The sequence below is a fragment of the Helobdella robusta genome (assembly GCF_000326865.2).
Source record: "Helobdella robusta unplaced genomic scaffold HELROscaffold_5, whole genome shotgun sequence".
Classification (NCBI taxonomy): Eukaryota; Metazoa; Annelida; class Clitellata; order Rhynchobdellida; family Glossiphoniidae; genus Helobdella; species Helobdella robusta.
The window spans coordinates 4352237-4372604 of NW_008705254.1; the positions used below are offsets into that span (position 1 = coordinate 4352237).

General features: G+C 32.0%; 4 protein-coding genes across 4 annotated transcripts in view; 1 reads left to right on the plus strand and 3 right to left on the minus strand.

Moving 5' to 3' along the window:
* The window catches only part of HELRODRAFT_68539 (hypothetical protein), a gene marked incomplete at both ends in the record, with an annotated part of 3781 nt that extends 541 nt beyond the window's left edge, over nucleotides 1–3240 (minus strand). The window contains 8 exons of the mRNA XM_009027000.1: nucleotides 212–297; nucleotides 607–760; nucleotides 908–994; nucleotides 1260–1473; nucleotides 1869–1940; nucleotides 2145–2260; nucleotides 2532–2646; nucleotides 3022–3240. Of these exons, the coding sequence (XP_009025248.1) occupies nucleotides 212–297; nucleotides 607–760; nucleotides 908–994; nucleotides 1260–1473; nucleotides 1869–1940; nucleotides 2145–2260; nucleotides 2532–2646; nucleotides 3022–3240 (1063 nt within the window). The remainder of the gene's footprint in view (nucleotides 1–211; nucleotides 298–606; nucleotides 761–907; nucleotides 995–1259; nucleotides 1474–1868; nucleotides 1941–2144; nucleotides 2261–2531; nucleotides 2647–3021) is intronic.
* Nucleotides 3241–4166: 926 nt separating this feature from the next.
* Nucleotides 4167–7409, plus strand: HELRODRAFT_189266 (hypothetical protein; the record flags this gene model as incomplete). Its single annotated transcript, XM_009027396.1, has 5 exons — nucleotides 4167–4190; nucleotides 4658–4959; nucleotides 5086–5240; nucleotides 5745–5981; nucleotides 6312–7409. 5 exons carry the CDS (start codon nucleotides 4167–4169, stop codon nucleotides 6662–6664), a joined length of 1071 nt encoding a protein of 356 aa, XP_009025644.1. The 3' UTR covers nucleotides 6665–7409.
* Nucleotides 7410–8252: 843 nt separating this feature from the next.
* Nucleotides 8253–12850, minus strand: HELRODRAFT_189267 (hypothetical protein; the record flags this gene model as incomplete). The annotated part of the gene is made up of 11 exons (XM_009027397.1): nucleotides 8253–9157; nucleotides 9346–9546; nucleotides 9909–10103; nucleotides 10224–10367; nucleotides 10583–10699; nucleotides 10978–11121; nucleotides 11276–11449; nucleotides 11616–11690; nucleotides 11890–12018; nucleotides 12167–12250; nucleotides 12659–12850. 11 exons carry the CDS (start codon nucleotides 12848–12850, stop codon nucleotides 8963–8965), a joined length of 1650 nt encoding a protein of 549 aa, XP_009025645.1. The 3' UTR covers nucleotides 8253–8962.
* A 7154-nt stretch (nucleotides 12851–20004) lies between these two features.
* HELRODRAFT_151644 (hypothetical protein) lies at nucleotides 20005–20364 on the minus strand (the record flags this gene model as incomplete). Its single annotated transcript, XM_009027398.1, has 1 exon — nucleotides 20005–20364. A coding segment is annotated over one exon (360 nt), but the record flags the coding sequence as incomplete, so codon positions are not given.
* Nucleotides 20365–20368: the final 4 nt, after the last annotated feature.

Below are 20368 nucleotides of genomic sequence, written 5' to 3' on the forward strand. Positions count from 1 at the left end.
TGACATCATCATCGTTATCATCGTCATTATCGTCATCATCACCACTCACTGAATTGATATCATCATCATCATTACTATCATCATCAACACCATCATCATCATCACTCATTGAATAGATATCATCATCATCATCATCATCATTAACATCATCATCATCATGATTATTAACATCATCATCATCATCATTAACATCATCATCATCATAACTCACTGAATTGTAATACGTGCAGATCGGATAGATCGACAAGTAGTTCATCAGTTGGGAGGACGAACGGTTGAAGGGACATGGGCAATGGCCTTAATAGGGAAGAGGGCCTGCCATTATCATCATCATCACCATCATCATCACCATCATCATAAAGTTATAATCATCATTATTCTTTCCATCATAACATCATCACCATGACGTCACCGTTAATTACGTCATCATTGTCATTACCTACGATACCCATCATCTTACTAACCACAGTCCCGATCACATTTGCAATGAATGCCATCTTCTGAATCAATATTAACACCAGTCACATCGCAATCTTCATCATCATTCTCATCATCATCCTCATCCTCATCACCATCACCATTATTTAACCAAACCTCCTAACTAACCTCGTCCCTCCAAACAAGAACACCCTGCTACCCCCAGTGGCACCACCACGACGATCGCCACCACCGGCGTCGTCGTCCACTACGCAGCAGCAGTGTCTTCTTCTTACGCCTGGCCCCCTCCCGTAAACCCTGACACTCACCCACCAATTACTCTCTGCAATAATGTCATAATAGTTATTATTATTATTACTCTCTGCAATAATGCCATAATAATTATTAATTATTATTATTATTATTATTATTACTATTACTATACACACGTACACACGCACGCACGCACGTTACTGCTCGCCTCTCCTACCTAAGTTAAATTTGTGCATGTCAGCAAAATGGACATCCTGCAGGCTGTTGTAGCCGCCGAATATGTACATCTCATCTCTGTAGACGACTGTTTGTGGTGGCGATGAAGAAGATGACGATGATAGCAACGATGACGAAACGGTGATGATGAGTATGGTGAAGAAGATGACGATTTCTTCGAGTTATTTTAGCCTTGTATGCTGAGTTGTTTATGTTAGTTAGAGAGAATAATGAGTAATGATGCAGCCAACGACACTGTTGAAAACGTAAAAACAATTTGTAACAAATAACAAAGAAATTTAATTTCTTATTTTTTTTTTCTCCAAGCCCTCCTTTGAAATGCAAAAACTCACAGGCAGTATGACTCCTCCTGCCATAAGGTACGTAACCTTTGACCTTTGGTTGCGTCCAGACGTTGGTGGTAGTGTCAAAGGTCACCAACTTATTGCAGTAGACCTCGGAGTTCGTGTGGAACTGACCGGCCTCGTCACTACGACCTCCGAAAATCAGGATGAAGTTTTTGATGACAGACGACGTGTGGAAGTCTCTCCAGATTGGCGGCGTGCCCTGAGCGTGTGTGTGGTGTGTGTGTGTGTGTGTGTGTAGGAGGGTGTGTAGTGTGTGTGTGCGTGTTGTGTACAAAGTAGTGTGCGTGTGTTGTGTATGTGTAGGAATGTGTGTGTGTAAGAATGTGTGTGTAAGAATGTGTGTGTGTGTGTGTGTGTGTGAGTGAGAATGTGTAGGAGTGTGTGAGTATACTGCGTATATTAAAATATGTGGTGTTTGTGAGTCAATATGCTGTTGTGTTGTATGTGATCCGAGTAAAAATTTTCTGAAAAATTTTTCTGAAACGAAACTTGGTGATCAGCTCATCATAGTTATTAATCTTAATCATCATCGTAATCGTCATCATCAACACCATCGTCAATATCGTCAACATCATCATCATCATCAATACAAACCGTGGTGGAGAGCAGTGACCACTGTGATAACCGGAAATCAAATGTGTACATGTCGTTTGAAAACCTCTGAAGCTGATGGTCATAATAATATAATATAATAATAATTATGAAAAATAAATAAAAATACCAAAGAACATAAAACATTGATATCATCAGAATGCACACACACAAACACACAATCACACACACACACAAACACAGATATCATCAGAATGCACCCACACAAACACACACACACACAAACAAACAAAGACACTCAACCATCGATATACTGACAGCATCTTCATATCCTCCAAACAGGTACATCTTATCGTTGAGAACGCTCGCGGAATGACCATCTCTGGCCCCAGGGACCTCACCCTTTGTGCTCACCCTACTCCATCTTAGTGTTTCTAATCAATGAATAATCATAAACACAAAAATGTTGGTTAAAAATCATTACAAAAGTTCAAGAACGATGTAGATGGAAGTATACAAACAAACAAACAAACAAACAAACAAACAAACAAACAAACAAACAAACAAACAAACAAACAAACAAACAAACAAACAAACAAACAAACAAACAAACAAACAAACAAACAAACAAACAAACAAACAAACAAACCAAACGAATGAATGAACAAACAAACCAACAATTAAAGAAAAAGCAGAGAAACGAACCAGGATCAAAGCAGAACAATTTATTGCACGCTCCATTTCGATCGTTACGACCGCCAAATATGTAGGCCCTATCTCTCCAGTTGACAGCTGTGTGGCCGTACCTATGGAATGGTACCTCCTCAAATAAATGATCCGTGTTGGAATCGTCATCGTCAATTTTTCTCTGATGTCTGGTAGTCGAGTTTTTTCTGGTAGTCTGGTAGTCGAGTTCATTGAATGTCTGAACCAGTGTCCATCTGTATGTGTCTATAGGAAGGATTATCGTCATCACCACTTTGTAATCATCGCCATCATCATCATCACCATCATCATCATTATCAAAATATTATAGCCCACATTCCATTATAACAATATGTTCACGATTATAAGTGACTGTATTATCCATACACACAAACACCCATACACACACACACGTAACATACATACAATGCCTATCATATGCAATGTGTATGAAACATACCACTGAAGCAAGATTAAAAGAGAGAATGACCTTTAACCTTTCTAACTCGTTGACAAATGTATGATAATAAAATAATGTAAGAGTAGCATATATACATATATTTAGGGCATGAATGTCTATCGGCTTTGCCACTTCAAAATTTCCTCCAGTGCAGTAGCCGCCAAAACTGAAAATGTGACTTTTGATGAAAACGGCTGCATGGTTAACCCTTCTTGGGCCCCCTTCCAAATGAGCAATCCAATGAGTCATTGCTTCTGAGTTGACTGCATAATTACAATTAAATATTTTTTTTATTAAATAATAAAACTAAATATTTATTATATTATTATAATGAATTGATCATAGAGCATGGTCATTTACTTTTTTCAAATATCTCTTGTCATTAATCTTATCAGATCATAAAACCAATCAATGATCATGTGAGTTATTCATATTCAATACCACTGTTAATGATTTTTTTTCAATTAATTTTAATGATTTTTAATTAATAATTAATTTTTAAACTTTTTTTAATTTGCCACCAAAATTCAATACTTCAATTCTATAGCATCAGGCTTATAAGTATGAAACAAAATAGAATATTAAAAAATTGAATTTTATTTATTTATTCATAAAATAATAATTAATAAACAACACCCCACTAACTTGCTTGCTTTGCTTGTTAAAAGAAATGTTTTTGAAACAGCTGACTGATTGATTGCCCTGCTGATATAAAAATTATAAATGAATATTACTAGCCTGATTTATTTTTAGCACTTTAGTAGGATATCACACAGTACAGATCGATGAACTTTAGATAAAACAATTAACTGAAATGATTTTCCAAAAATAATTATTCGTCTTCCCCTGGCAGAGTAAATTTCAAAAGACAACTCAGTGTACGTTTACTTTTAAAACTTATTAGCTTTATTTAAGTTTAATGTTAGAATGTCGCTATTTTTTTTAGAAAAGCGTAGCAACATTATAAAAAAATTAAATTATAATGCATTTAAAATTTTTAAAACTAAAAATATTTGAGGTTAATAAAAATTAACATTAAACAAATTAAATTAATATTAAAAATTTTTATTACTGTTTAGTTTAATTATCCGAATAAGACAAGTGAATTGTAGTTCGAAAAACAGTGGTTATCGAAGGTGAACTATCTATCTATATTCAATGTAGTTCTGCTAATCATGGAGTTTATTTTCCACGAAAAAGTGAGCAACAAAATTTAATTTTTTAATTTTCATCGTATTCAAAATTTTGTCGTTTGGTTTATTTAACTTTCTTAATTTTTTACTTATATTCTATGTAATCTGTAAGAGGGTAGTAGAGTAAACTGTAAGTAATAATTGTAAGTGTAATTTGTAATATCAATTACTAATATCAATATGTATTAGTATTGTAATGTAATGTAATGGTAATCTGTACTAATCAGTAAAGTAATGTAATGATGTAAATTTAAATGTTAGTGTAATTTGTGTAAATTGTTAGTAAGTAAGTTAAAGTAAACTCATATAGTGTAATTTTAATTTATTTTAATTTAAATGATTAAATTAAATTTTAATCTGTGATAAACATGAAATTTAACAAGTGGGAACATTTTTTTATTAATTTAATTTTTAATAATAATAAGACTTAGATTTTAAATGATTTTTTTAATTTAACTTTGTCACCAACTAAGCAATCTGGTTCTTTATGTGCTCAACACTGCCTCAATGCTCTCCTGCAAGGTCCTTACTACACAGTTTTTGACTTGGCAGAAATAGCAAGATCTCTAGATGAATCAGAGAGACATCACATGGCAGAGAGGGGTTTTTTCACTCATGAATATCAGGAATTTTTAAAGCAGCCATCATCCAATTTTGATGATAGCGGATTTTTTTCTATACAAGTTATTGTAAAAGCACTTGAAGTCTTAAATCTGGAATTGCTGCCCATCACAAGCTCAGATGTATACTGCAGACAAGCCAGGGAACATCCAAGGTTCAAAATCTTTTTGCTATTTTGTTTACACTTACATTAAAAGTGGGATCTATATAAATTAAATATATAGAATAGGCTTTTTCATGTTTTAATAAATTAATTCAATTTTAAATGTTAACTTCCTAGTCAGCAAGTGGCTTTCATCTGCAACTTTCGACAACATTGGTTCACAGTTCGAAAGATTGGGCTTCAGTGGTTTAACCTAAACTCAGTTTTATCCTTTCCTGAATTGATATCTGACACTTACCTCAGTTTGTTTTTGAAACAACTGCAAGTGGAAGGTCCCTTTCCATTTATTCCCATGTCTTTTTGATGATAGGATTGTTGAAAGTTTAATGGAAGTAGTTATGTAACTTTTTCTTATGTTATGTAGTTATGTAGGGACAATATGTGTTGATCTTTTCAAATACATCTAGAGATTAAGTAATGAATAAAATAAATAGTAATGCTATTTTTTAATAACAAAGTTTTATCACTGTTATCAACAGTTCACATGCTGCAGTTAAATATAGTTGGTCATTAATGTTTATAAAATTAATATCATAGCATACGACCTGTCATACTGCTGATTAACTCTTCAGCTATTTGATGAGTTTGTGCATGAATTTCTCTAGGGGAATTTCAAATGAAACATTCTCATAATGCCAGATTATTTCTTGAGCAGCTTTCAACAGCCCTGTTTATTTCATTTCATAATTTTCAAACCCATAATCTTAATTTATTTTTCATCAATTTGCTTTTATAATAGCTTGTGCTGATATCTTCCCTCAACTCCAAAATAATAGGTTACTCGATATTCGTACTGAGAGGTGAGCTACCTGCTTGTGAGGCAGACGACATTTTGAAGGTGAATCCCGTCGTACAGACAGTGAAGCCGACAGTGAACAACTCCACCCTGACCTCCTCACCGACCACTTTAACGAATGATGACCCCGAATTGAAGTGGGTCATGGAGGAGAGCAAGAAGATGTTTGATGACGACGACGAAGCTCTCAACCATGCTCTGCAACTCAGTGCTTCAGGTTACACACACGCGCGCACACGCACATACACGAATAGACAAACACACATTGCACAAGCAAACAAGATTGTAATGGCCTAGCAATTCGTTATATAAGATATGCTTTTTCATTCCGCCTCAAATGATTTCTGTTTTTATTACTTTCAACTTAATCGTTGTGTTACATACTTTATATTTTTTGCATTATTTAGAATTGCTCATAATATCTTTTGAAAAGTGAATGGTTAGGCATTTATTTGTTTATTTATGTATATGTATACATTTGTCTTTTTGCAATAACCATGGTATGTACATTTTGTCTCAAAGTTGTGCATTCAAATAAACGTTACAGAAATGTATGAAAGCGATCATATTGCTTCATATTGGTCACGAACATCTGCAACAACAACGGCGACGGCGACTGCCTCAGCAACCTCTGTTACATCTGCATCAGAAATGACTGATACACAGCCAACAACAAGTACAACGTCTGCTGGAGCCGACATCCAGCTAGCACCAATTGCTACAGATACGTCAACAGCAACATCTGAAACTCAACATGTGACTAGTGTAGCAACGACATCTGCCATGCAACCACCACCAACTACATCAACAACAACTACATTAACAACAACACAATCAGAATCACCCTCGCCAACATTATCACCATCTTCATCTAACGCTGAAGAGATAAGAAAAAAATGATTGATCAAGCACTCCGACCAATTACCCTCCAAAGATAAAGAAACATCAGGAGAAAAATAAACAAGCACTTGAATAAAAGATATTTTTATTTCTTGCACTTCTAGCAAATTTTGTCACTTTGAATTCATTTTTTCTCATTGTACTTATTTTTCTCAAGAAAATAAAATTTTCTATTTTGGATAAGAAATATATATACATATATAGAATAAACTTTCAATTTTTCACTCCTAACACGAGTTTAAATTAATTTAAACTTTTTTCCACTCACAACGGCAACAATCTAATGTATCGTATTTACATTAAAATAGATGAAGAATCTCTGATTCCATAGGAACTTAGAAATTTTTGATCAGGTATGTCATCATGTGATCATACAAAAGGGCCTGACCATGGCCATCAATGGCGGAACCCTGGTGTGTGCCCTACTCTCTGGTCTGGTTACATTTGATTTGACCTAGGATGCAGCCTTTAAACGCTTGTGATGACGACACTCTTACATTATCTATTTATTTCTCCCTTTTTTTTAAATATTTTCACATTTTTATATCAGTCTTCCATTGTTGCCATTGTCTTCTAATAATATCGTCACTTTCTTTATTACGTCATCTGACGTCATTATTATTATTATTATTATAGATGAACATAGCCACCTAGCAACGTCATCATTGTTATTATTTCATCACCTTACATCAGCATCAATATCACCTGGAAAGTTCATCGTATTAGAAAAATTAAGATGATCCAATATCCAGTTTTTACATATTGCGTCTGCTGCGTTGCTTTCTAATACTGTCTCAATTTATTTGGCTCCGGATTCGCCTACTATGTTCGTTGTTTCATTTTGTGATTACAAATATCTCTCTTACAACAATCAATTAATTTTTTTAATTTTATTATTTATTGTTGTTGAAGTGTTGGTATGTATGTTTCGTATTTTATTTCTTTTATCTTTTTTTTTCGTTATATTATATAAATATGCACTGGTGATTCGAGCGTTAATTTCATATTATTAAACAATTATTATCTATTTTAATCTCACTGATTAGATGAATATATTCGAACGAACAGCAGACTAGCGAGTTACGGTTAAACATTACACACGTTGTTAAACTAAAGTAATTATCAAATAAAACTAAACATTTTATGTATGGAGTTTAGTACTAGAGCCTTTATAATTGATCTATAACATGTTGTATTTCCAATCATAAAATGTATTTGCTGTCGCGAATGTTGTTGGATTTTGTAGAAAATATTAGTATTAAGTATTACTACTAATGACATTATTGTAAATTTTAGTATTTTTTCATAATTTGGAATGAGTAATTTCTTATTCATGAATAACTCCAATATTGTTTTTATTTACCAATTATTCTTGAATTTGTATATGCTGGATATTATTTTTATTTATTTATTAATTACAGTTTTTCTAATTGCTAAAATTGAATTTATTAATATGATTATACAAGGATGAAGTTTGTATACATGTTTGTTAATGTTGTTGGTGTATTCCTTGTGTAATTTCTGTTATTTGATTCAGCCATGTATTTGTTTCTTGAAGTTTGTTGGTTAGGAAAAATTGTACATATCCTAGGTTCAAAAAATTGCAAGCCTTATTTATTCAATCAGTCAATCAATCGACCATTCATTTAGCCAATCAATCAATCAATCAGCCAATCAATCAGCCAATCAATCAATCAGCCAGTGAGAGAATGAGATGAAGAAAGAGAAGTTAGGAGAAGAATTTCATGAACAAGGAATTAAAGACATGAAAGCACACTTAGCAAGAGCGGTTAACTTAGATAATATGGGTTCATAATTAAAATATTATAATCGTAATACCAATAAATTATAATATTATAATTATAATAGTAGTATATTAACATAATAAAAATTGCAATCATTAACTTTAAGATCTTAAGTATTTTAGGAAGCAATGTTTCAACGTGTAAGGTATTGTTGAATGGTGTGGTAATAAGAAATGAAAGACTTGTTTATTTTTAACCATAGACAAAAATAAAGTAACCGAAAAATAAACATTAAATAAATGAAACAGAATGGTGCGTAATTTTACAGTTTAATAAATAGATAAGTAACTATAAGTGATGTACTAAAAATAGTAAATAAAAACCGGACAGAACCATAAGAAAACAATGTACAGATAGCATTTTCAAACATGAAACACAATGTCATAATATATTACATGCCATCATTAGTATAATTAAATGAACCAACCAACTATTCATATAAACAAATAATAGTAATAATAATAATAGTAATAATAACAATAATATTTAAATACTAAGGTGTTAAGAGGTTAACGAAACTAGCATTTCTTAAATTATTTCTAACTAAAACATTTGAACCATTTTTCCTAGTAAGACCAATCATATTGCTTAATCTCGTCAGCCAGAAGAATGTTGATAGTTTCAGTAAAGTCCAGTACTGGCTGATCATCTTGTGAACTTTGCACTTGAAACTGATGCATGACTTAATCTGTTGAAATGGATTTATCATGAGTTTATCTCATTTATTTATCGCTATATTTCACATGAAATATGTAAAATTTATAACATTCATGTTTTTTTATTTATGATTGTTATAATTATACTTATCGTTATAATAATATTTATAATTTGCGATCTATGGTATGATTATAATTCGAGATTTACATAGGCACCGACGTCATTCTTGGCCAGTGCATTGACACAGGATTTGAACATAACAAAGAAGGCAGAGGCATCGGACCGGCAGTTCAAACTTCGTTCGATTCCTCTGATGAGGTCGTTGGTCTTGAGGACGAGCAGCAGCGGTCGGGGAATGTTGTTGAGGATGATCGAGATGTCAGTCAGGTAGGTCGTGGCCGATCTTCGAATTATTTCGTCCTTAGGCGACGTGCGTTGATGACGGTTTGGTTGGGGTTTAGTTAATTTTAACATATTTTCCCTTAAAAATAGATTGGTAAATGGTATTAGATATATATCGAGAATAGAATTTCACAGAATATGCTGCAATTACGCCTCTAGACTTGGGTTGATGGTGGTTTGCTGTTTGTAAACAGCAGTTACGATATATTTTTTGATAAAATTAAATAAAATTTTTAATATATTAAATTCTTAAACAAAAGAAAGTAAGAGTAGAAAGTTTTCATCATGCTGATGATAAATACTACTTTAGATATGCATACACACTAACAACAACACCATTAACAGACAAGCACATAAGCTACTTTATATTTGAAAAAAACCTCGTCATCCGTATATTCCTCATCCAATCCTTTCTTGATAGTCTGCCAGGACCTGGACGTCAGTATGCAGACCAATAGGGGGTACTTTTCCCTGATGCCCAACATCTCAGCTGCCCCCTTCATGCCCTCCACATCCTTGTTAAAGATACTCGTCCACATCTTGCAGTAGGCCAGTCTAATGTCCTCTGGTAGTTCCTGGTGGTTGGTCAGTTTGTGAGTTTTGGGTGTAGATTCAATTTTGGGTTGTAGGTTGAGTGTTTGGTTAGCTAATTAATATAGCATAAAAATTGTTTTGATTGAAAATAATTAATTAACCTGATAGAGTCCGTGATCAAGTAACTTGATGACAGGTTGGCTGTTTTCATTGACCACCAGAATGTTGCCTGGATGTGGATCACAATGTATGTAGCCCTTCTCAAATATCATCTCACTGTACAATTTGCCCAATTCCAACATCACCTTTCAATTCAATGTAGTTACATATCAATGAAAAACTAAAAAAACTTATGGCAGATGGCGTTTTAAAAAATAATTTCAAATAAAGAAACGACAGAAACAAAAGAAAGATGTGATAAATTAAATAGCTATAAAAAGAAACTTTACAAATATAAAAATTTAGCAAATGCCAACAACCGTTCAGCAAACCAACTCAGCCAACACAAAACACTACATACCTTTTTAACATCAATGTTGTTATCTTGATAATATTTACGATCGTTTATGAAACCACCTTCACAGAACTCCATGGTGATGACCTTCGGTGAGGTCCATTTTCTGTAGACTTTGGGAATCTATCTGGGTTGGAAAATGTTCATTCAGATGGAAATACAAGTCATGTGTCTCTGTTTAAAAAAACAACAGAGAACTAATAATTTAATCAACTTTTCTGACAATCAAGATCAATCAACTAACAACCTAATGAGCAAACTAATCTGTTCAAAAACTGATCAATGAATCAAATCAATAAATTAGCTAACTAATTATTTAACCAATCAATCAATGAACTAACCAACCGGCTAATCAATCAACCAACCACAACATAGACACAACCATATCATATCTTGGAGACCTTAACAAACTTGAACTTCTTAAACATCTCCTGCGCTCTCTCATTGTTACCAGCTTCATGCACAAAGTCCAACTCCAGAGGTAGGTTCTTTTTTGTTTCATCAGCCAACCACTGTAGATCTAATGACGGAAATATCTTGGATACCTGTGTGCCGTCATCATCATCTTCATCATCGTCCTGTCACTTCACTCACCAACATCATCAGTCTATCACCATAATTATTCATTATTCATTCATTTATGAATATTCATTCGTTAGAGAGCCAACTAACCAAGCAGCCAATCAACAGGCAGCTAACCCATTTAAAAAGTAATTCCATAGTAAAGATGTCGACGTGGGAGTTCTGCATGACGGTTGGGTGTTGAATCTTCACCACGACCTCCTCACCACTCACCAATTTAGCCTTGTGTACCTGGGCAAGTGAAGCAGATGCAAGTGGCTGGGGGTCGAACTCCCTGAAAACTTCCGTCACCTATTTTTTATGTGGATAAGATGAATAAAAATTAATTGAATTTAAAACCAAACTTTATTTTACAATTAAAAATTACTATTATAATTTAAAAGTAAAATCCCATGGATTTTTATAGATCAATTATTTTGATTCCACAATTCTTACTAAAAAAAAAATAAAAACTAACTTCTCTGCCAAACTCTTGTCTAAAGACATTGCATATTTCCTCTGTGGTGGATAGTGGTGCTTTATTGTGCAGCACCTCATTTTAAAAAAATTAAAATTTATGTAATTGTATAAATTCAAAAATCCATAATAATATGATTTTTACCAAATGTATAAACCCCAAATGTATGAACCCAAAAACATTTTATTAACAAACAAAAAACATAGATAAATAATATGGGGTAAATAAACATTTCATTAAAAAAAAAACAAATATTGAAAGAACTTTAATTTACTTTCATGACTTGGACATATTCATTAGGGATCAAATAGTCTAAAACGCCCAAGTGCTGTCCAACTTTGATGTAGCAACCACTGTTTTTGTAACATAATTCTCTCAATCTCGTGGCTGATCTAGTATGTACCTTAAGTAATTTTTAAGAAAATATAGATTATTGAAAGGCTTATTGTAAAAAACTAATTTCAAAATTTACGACTCAAATTTTGAATAAATTAATTTTGAATAAAATAAAAAAACAATTCACCAGTAAATTTAAAAATTTAAATAACAACCTGAGACAACTTAGATTGGTATCCTTCCAATGAAACATCCTCTCCATGCAGTGAATATTTGTAATCCAGTACAATCAAACCGATCTTTGAATTTACAACATTAATCATACATAATTAATAGTTGGTCATTACTCATTATGATCTATAAGTATAAATAATTATATATAAGAATCAAATTATTATAATATAAATAAATAAAAATAGGGAATAAATTTTAAATTGTGGGTTTAATAAACTAAACTGTTAACAGACTTTTTTAAAAACAAAAATAAATAAATTAAATTAAAGATTAAAGTTAAAGAAAATGTAAGATTAAACTTGCATTTTAAAATAAACCTCTACTAAGTCTGAGTGCCTTTTAAGATTTTTAATTTATTTATATATTTAAAAAGTTTTAAATAAATCTAAATAAATAAGTAATATAAATCTATAAAAAATTACAAAAAAATTTGAAAAAAATAAAATAAAAATTTGTCAAGGAGCGGCACTAACGGTGAAAGCTGTCCTTCCTAATCTTAGAGCCCCAGTGGTATAGAACCAGAGATTTCTTCTTGACGTATTTTTTTCTTTTTCTTCCAGCCCTGAATTTTCATTTTTTAACAGTGCAAAACTAACTGAAGCTGAAGCAAATGTCGTTAACGAAAATCCAGTAACCACCTTCTTGACCAATAAACCTTTCCTCATAATATAAATAAATATTTCAATAAATTTATAATATATGATATCGTATATAAAAATAACGTTTAAAGTACTTAAACTTTAAGTTTAACTTTAAGTCTTAAAGTTAATGTAATGTTTAAAAGTTAAACTTTATTAACTCCAGCCGAATGTGAACTACATCGTCGTTGATGAGTCATCTTACAAAACTTCTCTTGAAAATTCAGAACGCGGAGTCGGAGTTGGGATTCGGAGTCGGAAATTTTTACCAGAAGTCGGAGTTGGATTTTTTTGAAGGACAGAGTCGGAGTTGGGTTTTTTGAGGGGCCGTAGTCGGAGTTGGGTTTTTTGAAGGGCCGGAGTCGGATATTTATCATCCAACTCATCTGACTCATCCGATTGTAAGTATAGGATTTTACCAAAAGTATTCTTACCAATTTTTGGTCAGATTTTTTATTAGTTTGAAATCGTTCGTAAAAATTGACGGGCATTTAAAATTTAAATGAACAAAAACAAAATATTTTATTAGTTAGATAGTTTTATTAGCATTACAAATTAGTTTTTCGTTTATCGATTGTGCATATCTACCACATACATTTACATCCAATTATGATAAACAATATGTATAGTACATATGTTTTTGAATGAATGAATGTATTTTTACTTTAAAAGTACAATTTTTCAGTACATTAACATGTTATTTTAACGAGTTATGCGTTTGTAAACAGAGGCAGACCTATCAACATGTCAAATTGATTAATCTGACAACAGCTAAAAGAGCAACAAAATAACAAAAATGCTCCTAATGTTAACATACATTATGCTTTTGATATGTCCTCTACGTTAACGCAAACCGTTACTATTAGATTACAATGTTAGTATGTAGCTTTTGTTAAATCCTGTTTAAATAAATCTTTTTTTCATCATAGATTTAAACATTCATATTTCCATTTTACAAACGAGCAGTAAGGCAATTTAGTTATACTAAAAAAATTAGGATAGTTACTGTTAAAACCAAAGAAGAAATGTTGACCTCGGTGTAGTCTTTACTTGATATTTTCCTGGTCCAGTCACCCATTCATTCATGGAAGTGATATAACGATACAACATAAGATTAACAAATATCGAGATCGTCAAGCCTCGGTTAAAATAGATCCTAAACTAATTAACTAACTAATTCTAAGTTTTTCAATAATAAGGTAAAAATTGAATGTTAATTTGATATAGATACTCTACATGCAGTCTTATTCGTTTTTTAATTAACTCGCTTATCAGGATATGTGATTATGTGATTATCAAGGGAAGATATCATTTTTTCTTTTAATGTTTTCTTTTTCTCCTTTAGAATCCCGTCAGTTCGGCGAACGTGGCATCCAATTCTCTGTTGATAACTTTGCATTTCTCCTTCTCGGCGATCAACTCGTCTTTAGAAGAAAAATAATTCTTTAGTTAGATGTTTGAGATATTAGTGACTAATCAATAAATTATCTATTAGATCATTTTTGATTAAAGTTTTATGCATATAATTTTTTCACAAATACAACAGCTAGGCAGAAGTTGGCATGTAAACATTTACTGAAAAGTTACAGATTATTCAACGCAATATACGCAATAAACTTATAAACAAATGTTTAACGATAATTCATTCAACCCTTCATTCAGCTGTTCCTTCCTTCATTTATTTTTCCATTCATTCACCATTCACCTTCCAGTTTATCAATCTCTCTCTGCAGTTTCTGAATATTATTTTCCGCTTCGGCGCATCTCTGCTCGGCCTGTCTCGTGCGTGCATTCGATCATCATTTATGTAAATGAGTTGGAAGTTATTATTAGTTTTAAATTCATTAAAATAAGTTACAAGCCATTACAATTTCAAGTTTGTCGTTTAGTAATCTGATGGTTTCTTCATAAGCATCTTCTTTCATCTCTGCCTAGTGAATGAATGAATGAACGAACGAACAAATGAATGAATGAACGAACGAACGAAAAAACGTATGAATGAACGAGCGAACGAAAAATTAATGAATGAATTAATGACGGACAAAAGAATGAATGAAAGAATGAATGAATGAATAAAATTATCTTCATGTTTTTCAAAAATTAGGAACGTTAGGAACGAATTGATTTTTTTATTCTTAAATTTTTCCAACAACATTGCTAAAATTGTATATAATCCAATATAGTCTGTTAATTTATGAAAAGTTATCACAACAGACCAGCATTTTTTATCAAATGTCAGTATGATCGGTCTATAGGAAGTTACCGAAAAGTAAATTACAAGATTTGAACTATAGAAAATTGTGAATTCATTATAAGTGTGGTAGTTCTACAGACGCAAAATGTTATCAGTAGTACACTACACAAAAATGCCGAACCACACACCTCTTGCTGAAAGATTTCTAAGGATTTTTTGTTGTTCGTTACTACTCTTAGCTCCTCCTCCAACTCCAGAATTTTTCTACCAAAAACGTGGAATTAATTAATTTTTTAAAATTTCATTATTATGTAAATAATATTAGCAAAACGATTAAAAGAATAACAGTAATTACTAATTTTAATTATAGTGATTAATAAAATAATTGATGATAAATATATTGATAAATGAAATGAACAGTGGTCCATCCAACTAACGCGTCTGCAGTTTCCAGGCCGGCTTCTGCTCTAGTCAGGTTGGCTTCCGTCATCAGCAGCTTTCTTGACACCTTGGAATGAGAATTTTTTGTTGGAAAGTTTAAAATTAATTTTGTTTTAAATAACTTGCTGAACAGTTCGAATTCACACGTTCAATCATTATGTTAAGATCAGAAATATAAACATGGAGACGTACAAACACATTCACATGCAAACTCACACAGACACAAAAAACCAGATTACGCAAACTCACACACAAACATACAAAAATACACACACACACAGACATACGGACAAAAACCTCTTCATATCTTCTATCTGAATCTTCTCCGACCAGGATAACATCCTCAATCTCATGCTCCAGCTGCTGAATCTTCTCGTCTTCCAATGTAAATCTGTTCTCTAACACCTTGATACCTCTGAAGAAAGTTATTACAAAATAAACTTTAATTTATTTATTAATTACCTTAAGTATTAAACAAAATTTAATAAACTTGCTGTGAAATAAGAAAAGAATTGTTTAAAAACATGCAATTATCATTTTTACATTATGTTAAGTTACGTTAAAGAGCAGCATTTTAACGGATAACCAACTATTTTTAACAAAATTGAATTAGTTACCAACTAGTTAATAGGCAAAAATATATGTAATAAATTTCATCATAACTATATTGAAACGGTAAAAATATGAGCGCGCTTCGAGTTCAAATGAACGTCACGTTTGATCAATGATAACTAAGTGATTCGAACATTCATCTTAATTTTCTAGATTCACCTTTAAAGATAGAAACAAATTTCTAAATATAGATAATTTCATAACAAATCATTCTGATTTATCGACTGATTAATTATTAAAGAATTTTATAGAAGCGAAAAAGAGATAGAGAGAGAGAAAGAGAAGAGAGAAAGAGAGAGAAAGTAAAAGAAAAAATGTTAGAACGGAAATTGGATAGATTGATGAAACGAAATATAGACAGGTCGATAAATTGATAGATAAATGGATAGATGGATGAATGGATGGATGGATGGATGGATGGATAGATGGATAGATGGATGGACGAAGAGAGTTATGAATGGATTGAAGGATGGATAAAGAGAAAAAAAGAAAAAAGACAGATAAAAAGAAAAAATAGAGAGATTGATTGATAGATAAAATATTGATAGAATAGATGGAATGATAGTTAGATAGATGAAGTAAGAGAAAAAAGAAAGAAAGAGAGGGAGAGAGAGAGGAGAGAGAGAGAGGAGAGAGAGAGAGAGATGAAACACCTTTATAAACAATGAATATGCGTTCTAATGCAACTAATATAGAATTTTGAAGTTCTTTCGTACAATAAATATAAATAATAATGATATCTTAATATCTTAATAATGATATCTTAATAATTTTTTTCATTCACTAAATGTTTTAGTAATTCCATAAAGATATTTCGTTTATGTTTCTCCCTAATATAAACAATTCATTTTTTAAACATTTTTTTCTTGTTTATGTTTGTTAAGCCGTTCGTTTACATTTGTATCGGCTTATGCCTTAGAGTGCTGTTTAAAGTAGAAATTTTCAGATGTTCTAAAATTAGAAAACTTTTTATTTACCTCTTTCTTTTTCCACAAAGGTTTTTAGAAGTTTCATCATAAAATAAAACACACACCCACTCATAAAATAAAACACATACCCACACACACACACACACACACACACACACACACACACACACACACACACACACACACACACACACACACACACACACACACACACACACAATCACAACACACACGCACATAACCACACATACACACAAACACATACACACACAGTATAAAGATGTGTGTGAGATTGTGCGAATGTGTGTTTATGTGCGTACATTTCGTGTTTCACAAGCAAGCATTGCATGCATGCCTGCAAAATGGAAGTATGTTTAAGATAAAGAGGTTTGTGTTTATAAGGCAGCGATAAGATTATTATTGAATCACAGAACTGCATTGATTTGTTTTTGTATATTATTTATTTGTTGCTTTTTTTCATGTTTTACGTTATTTATTTAATGTTTTTTATTAAAAAAAATTTGTTGAAAACTTTAACCTAGATTTCATTATAATAGTTATACGCTGCATGAAAATGGTGTGTATCGTTCATCTGGTATTGCAATTCATACCACTGGTGCAGCTGAAAATATTTTTGATTTTGTTAAACATTTTAGCCACAAATCATTGAACGAACATATCACTTCAAAGAACAATTTTAATAGTTCCAATTAGCTCCTCTTTCAGTGTTTTTCGAAAGTAATGAGGCTAGGTGATGTGATAGAGTTCAAGTGTTCAAGTACAGTTTGTAACATCTTGCATGTGCTTCGAGGCAACAACAAAATAATAATAATAATAATAATGAATTTTTTAAAAATTAGAAAAACGAGATATAAAAACATTTCGCACTGTTATTTCTCGATTTATTTTATAATTTTTATTAAATAAATAAATACATAAATAGATAGATAGGCTTCTTCGTATAATATTTCAGTGTTATTTGTTATGATTTGCTGACGTTATGTCAAGAAGGCAAGATTGATTGAGCTGAACAAGCAAAAAATAAATTGCATCTCTATTACATTTTTTCTTATAAATTATAATGATCTAATTAGATTGTATAGAAGAAGAGAGAAAGACAAATGTTTTTGAATGTGGAGCGTATTTGAGACATGAAAACATCGATTATGTAAGTAACAATAAAAAAAAAGCTTTTATTTATTATGAATTAATTCGCATCTAACTTATTTGCTAGATTAATTCACTTGAAAGATTTATATAGCAAAAATGATATTTACTAAGCTGGTTAATGGTGTAGAAACATATTGTTAACATTCTGTAGAGGACAACGTACATACGATCGAAAGGATCATTAAACAGTCATTAGATCAGATGCAACCAAGAAATGCATTTAAACCTGGCTAATGAGCAACATACAAAACATAAACAAATAGTTAGCATAAATAATATTTTAAGCAAACACATGCCACACAGTCAACGTACAATAATTTTGTGAGAATATTTTTATGCAAACATGAGTTGTATATAAAAACCACACACATACATACACACACATACACGCCGCGCTCACACACACACCACGTCACTGACCTTTCACTTTCGTCAGCAGCTTTGGTTGCTTCTTCAAGTTTTTCGTTGGCCGCCTTCAATCTACTTTCTGTATTCTCAAAATCTTCTTCCAACTTTCCAACTTTTTTTGCCAGAGTTTGAACTTCTGTTTCCGCCTGAAGGTTAATGTAAAATAATTTTTTTAAATAATTTAAAAATAATTTTTTCACGTTTGAAGCGAAAAGAATAAAAATAAACAGAACTGATGCCAAATTAGAATGAACAGTTTCCAATTTTTCCGTTTGATCTTTCAGTTGGACCCTCGTGTGCTCCAGATCAGATTCAAGTTGAACGATTCTCTTTTGCAAGTTTGAAATCTCCTCAGACGACTGTTTGCAACATTTTAAAATTTTTAACTGCTGTTGTTTTTTGTTCAATTGAAAATTATCCTGAATGCAAAACTAACAACATATTTTCTTCAACCTCATTTAGTTATTTCATATCAACAAAATTGTATAAAAACTTTTTCGTGGACAGTTTTCTGTTCAGCTAATTTCTGCTCGAGTTGTTCTGCTTTGTCGAAGGCATTTTCTTTTTCTAACTTCATTGCTTGCATTTTCTTCTTTATCGCTTCCATCGTGTTTGTCGCCATTCTCTATATTATTTATGTTTAATTTGTTTGAAACAAATAAATTTTATTTTTATTACTCAATCGCGTGTGTGCAAATTTATTTTTAACGTTAAACTATCTGACGACGATGTCTAAGTTCTGCAACACAAGAACTTAATGCCGGCAGGCGAGATTGATGTAAGTCTGAATGTAACGATGTTTGAATGAATGCAGTTGAAAGTAAAATTGCGATGTAGCCTCTTTCACAGACTTGTGTTGAAACTTGCGTGCGTGCTTACTGTGGGTTGAAACAATAAAATCCTTTGAATCGGATTTTATGTTAAGTATATTCATTTAGAATAACAAATTCATAGTCGTACATTTATTTTTATTTTAAAAATTAACATCAGTACAATTTTATAATTTTAAATAACTTTTAAAAAGTTCAAAAATTCAGACGTAAACCTTCACATGCATTTTTAGTTACATCTGTATTTACAACAGTGTTAGTTTGTTAGATAAAAAAAATGTTTTCTAGAACTATATTGAAAATAAGTGAACTTTGATTTTGGTAGTTTTTCAACTATATTTAAATGAAAGCATACTGGCGAGGAACCGTAAATAATTTTTTCAGAAAATTTTTTATGTACAATTTGTAAATATTTTTCAAGATTCAATCAAATAAGACTGATGATTAACGAAAATTTTTGAAGTCGAACGCAGTCATTCATTCCAGTTGAGTGGCCAACGCAGATGAAGCAGATCCACTGGACGACATGGTCGTCTTGGAAGAGATTATTTTAAACTTTTCCAGAGATTCTTCTTCGTTCCTCGAGCCAGGTAGATGATCTTGCGAGAGGCCAAACAAGTATGCGTGGTTCATTATGACATCGACGGCATCACTTCGTCCAATCTCAATCAGCTTATCAACCAGTGTTCCCATCGTTGCATTTTCATCTGATTTGCACCAACTCGTTAAAATCCTGTCTGTCTTGCTCAATGATTCGTTGTTTTGGTTCTCAATGTCTTGTATGCTGTTTGACTGACCAAGTATTACCGAAAGCAGGCACCAATCTTGACCGGTTGGACTTGGGGGGTCCAGTATTGAAGCTAGCAGACGTTTCAAACCAATGGGGAAGCGAGAAACTGGCAACTCTGGACCGGGAATCATTTTATCGTAGATGTACCTTGAGCCGAACGCGAGAATATCA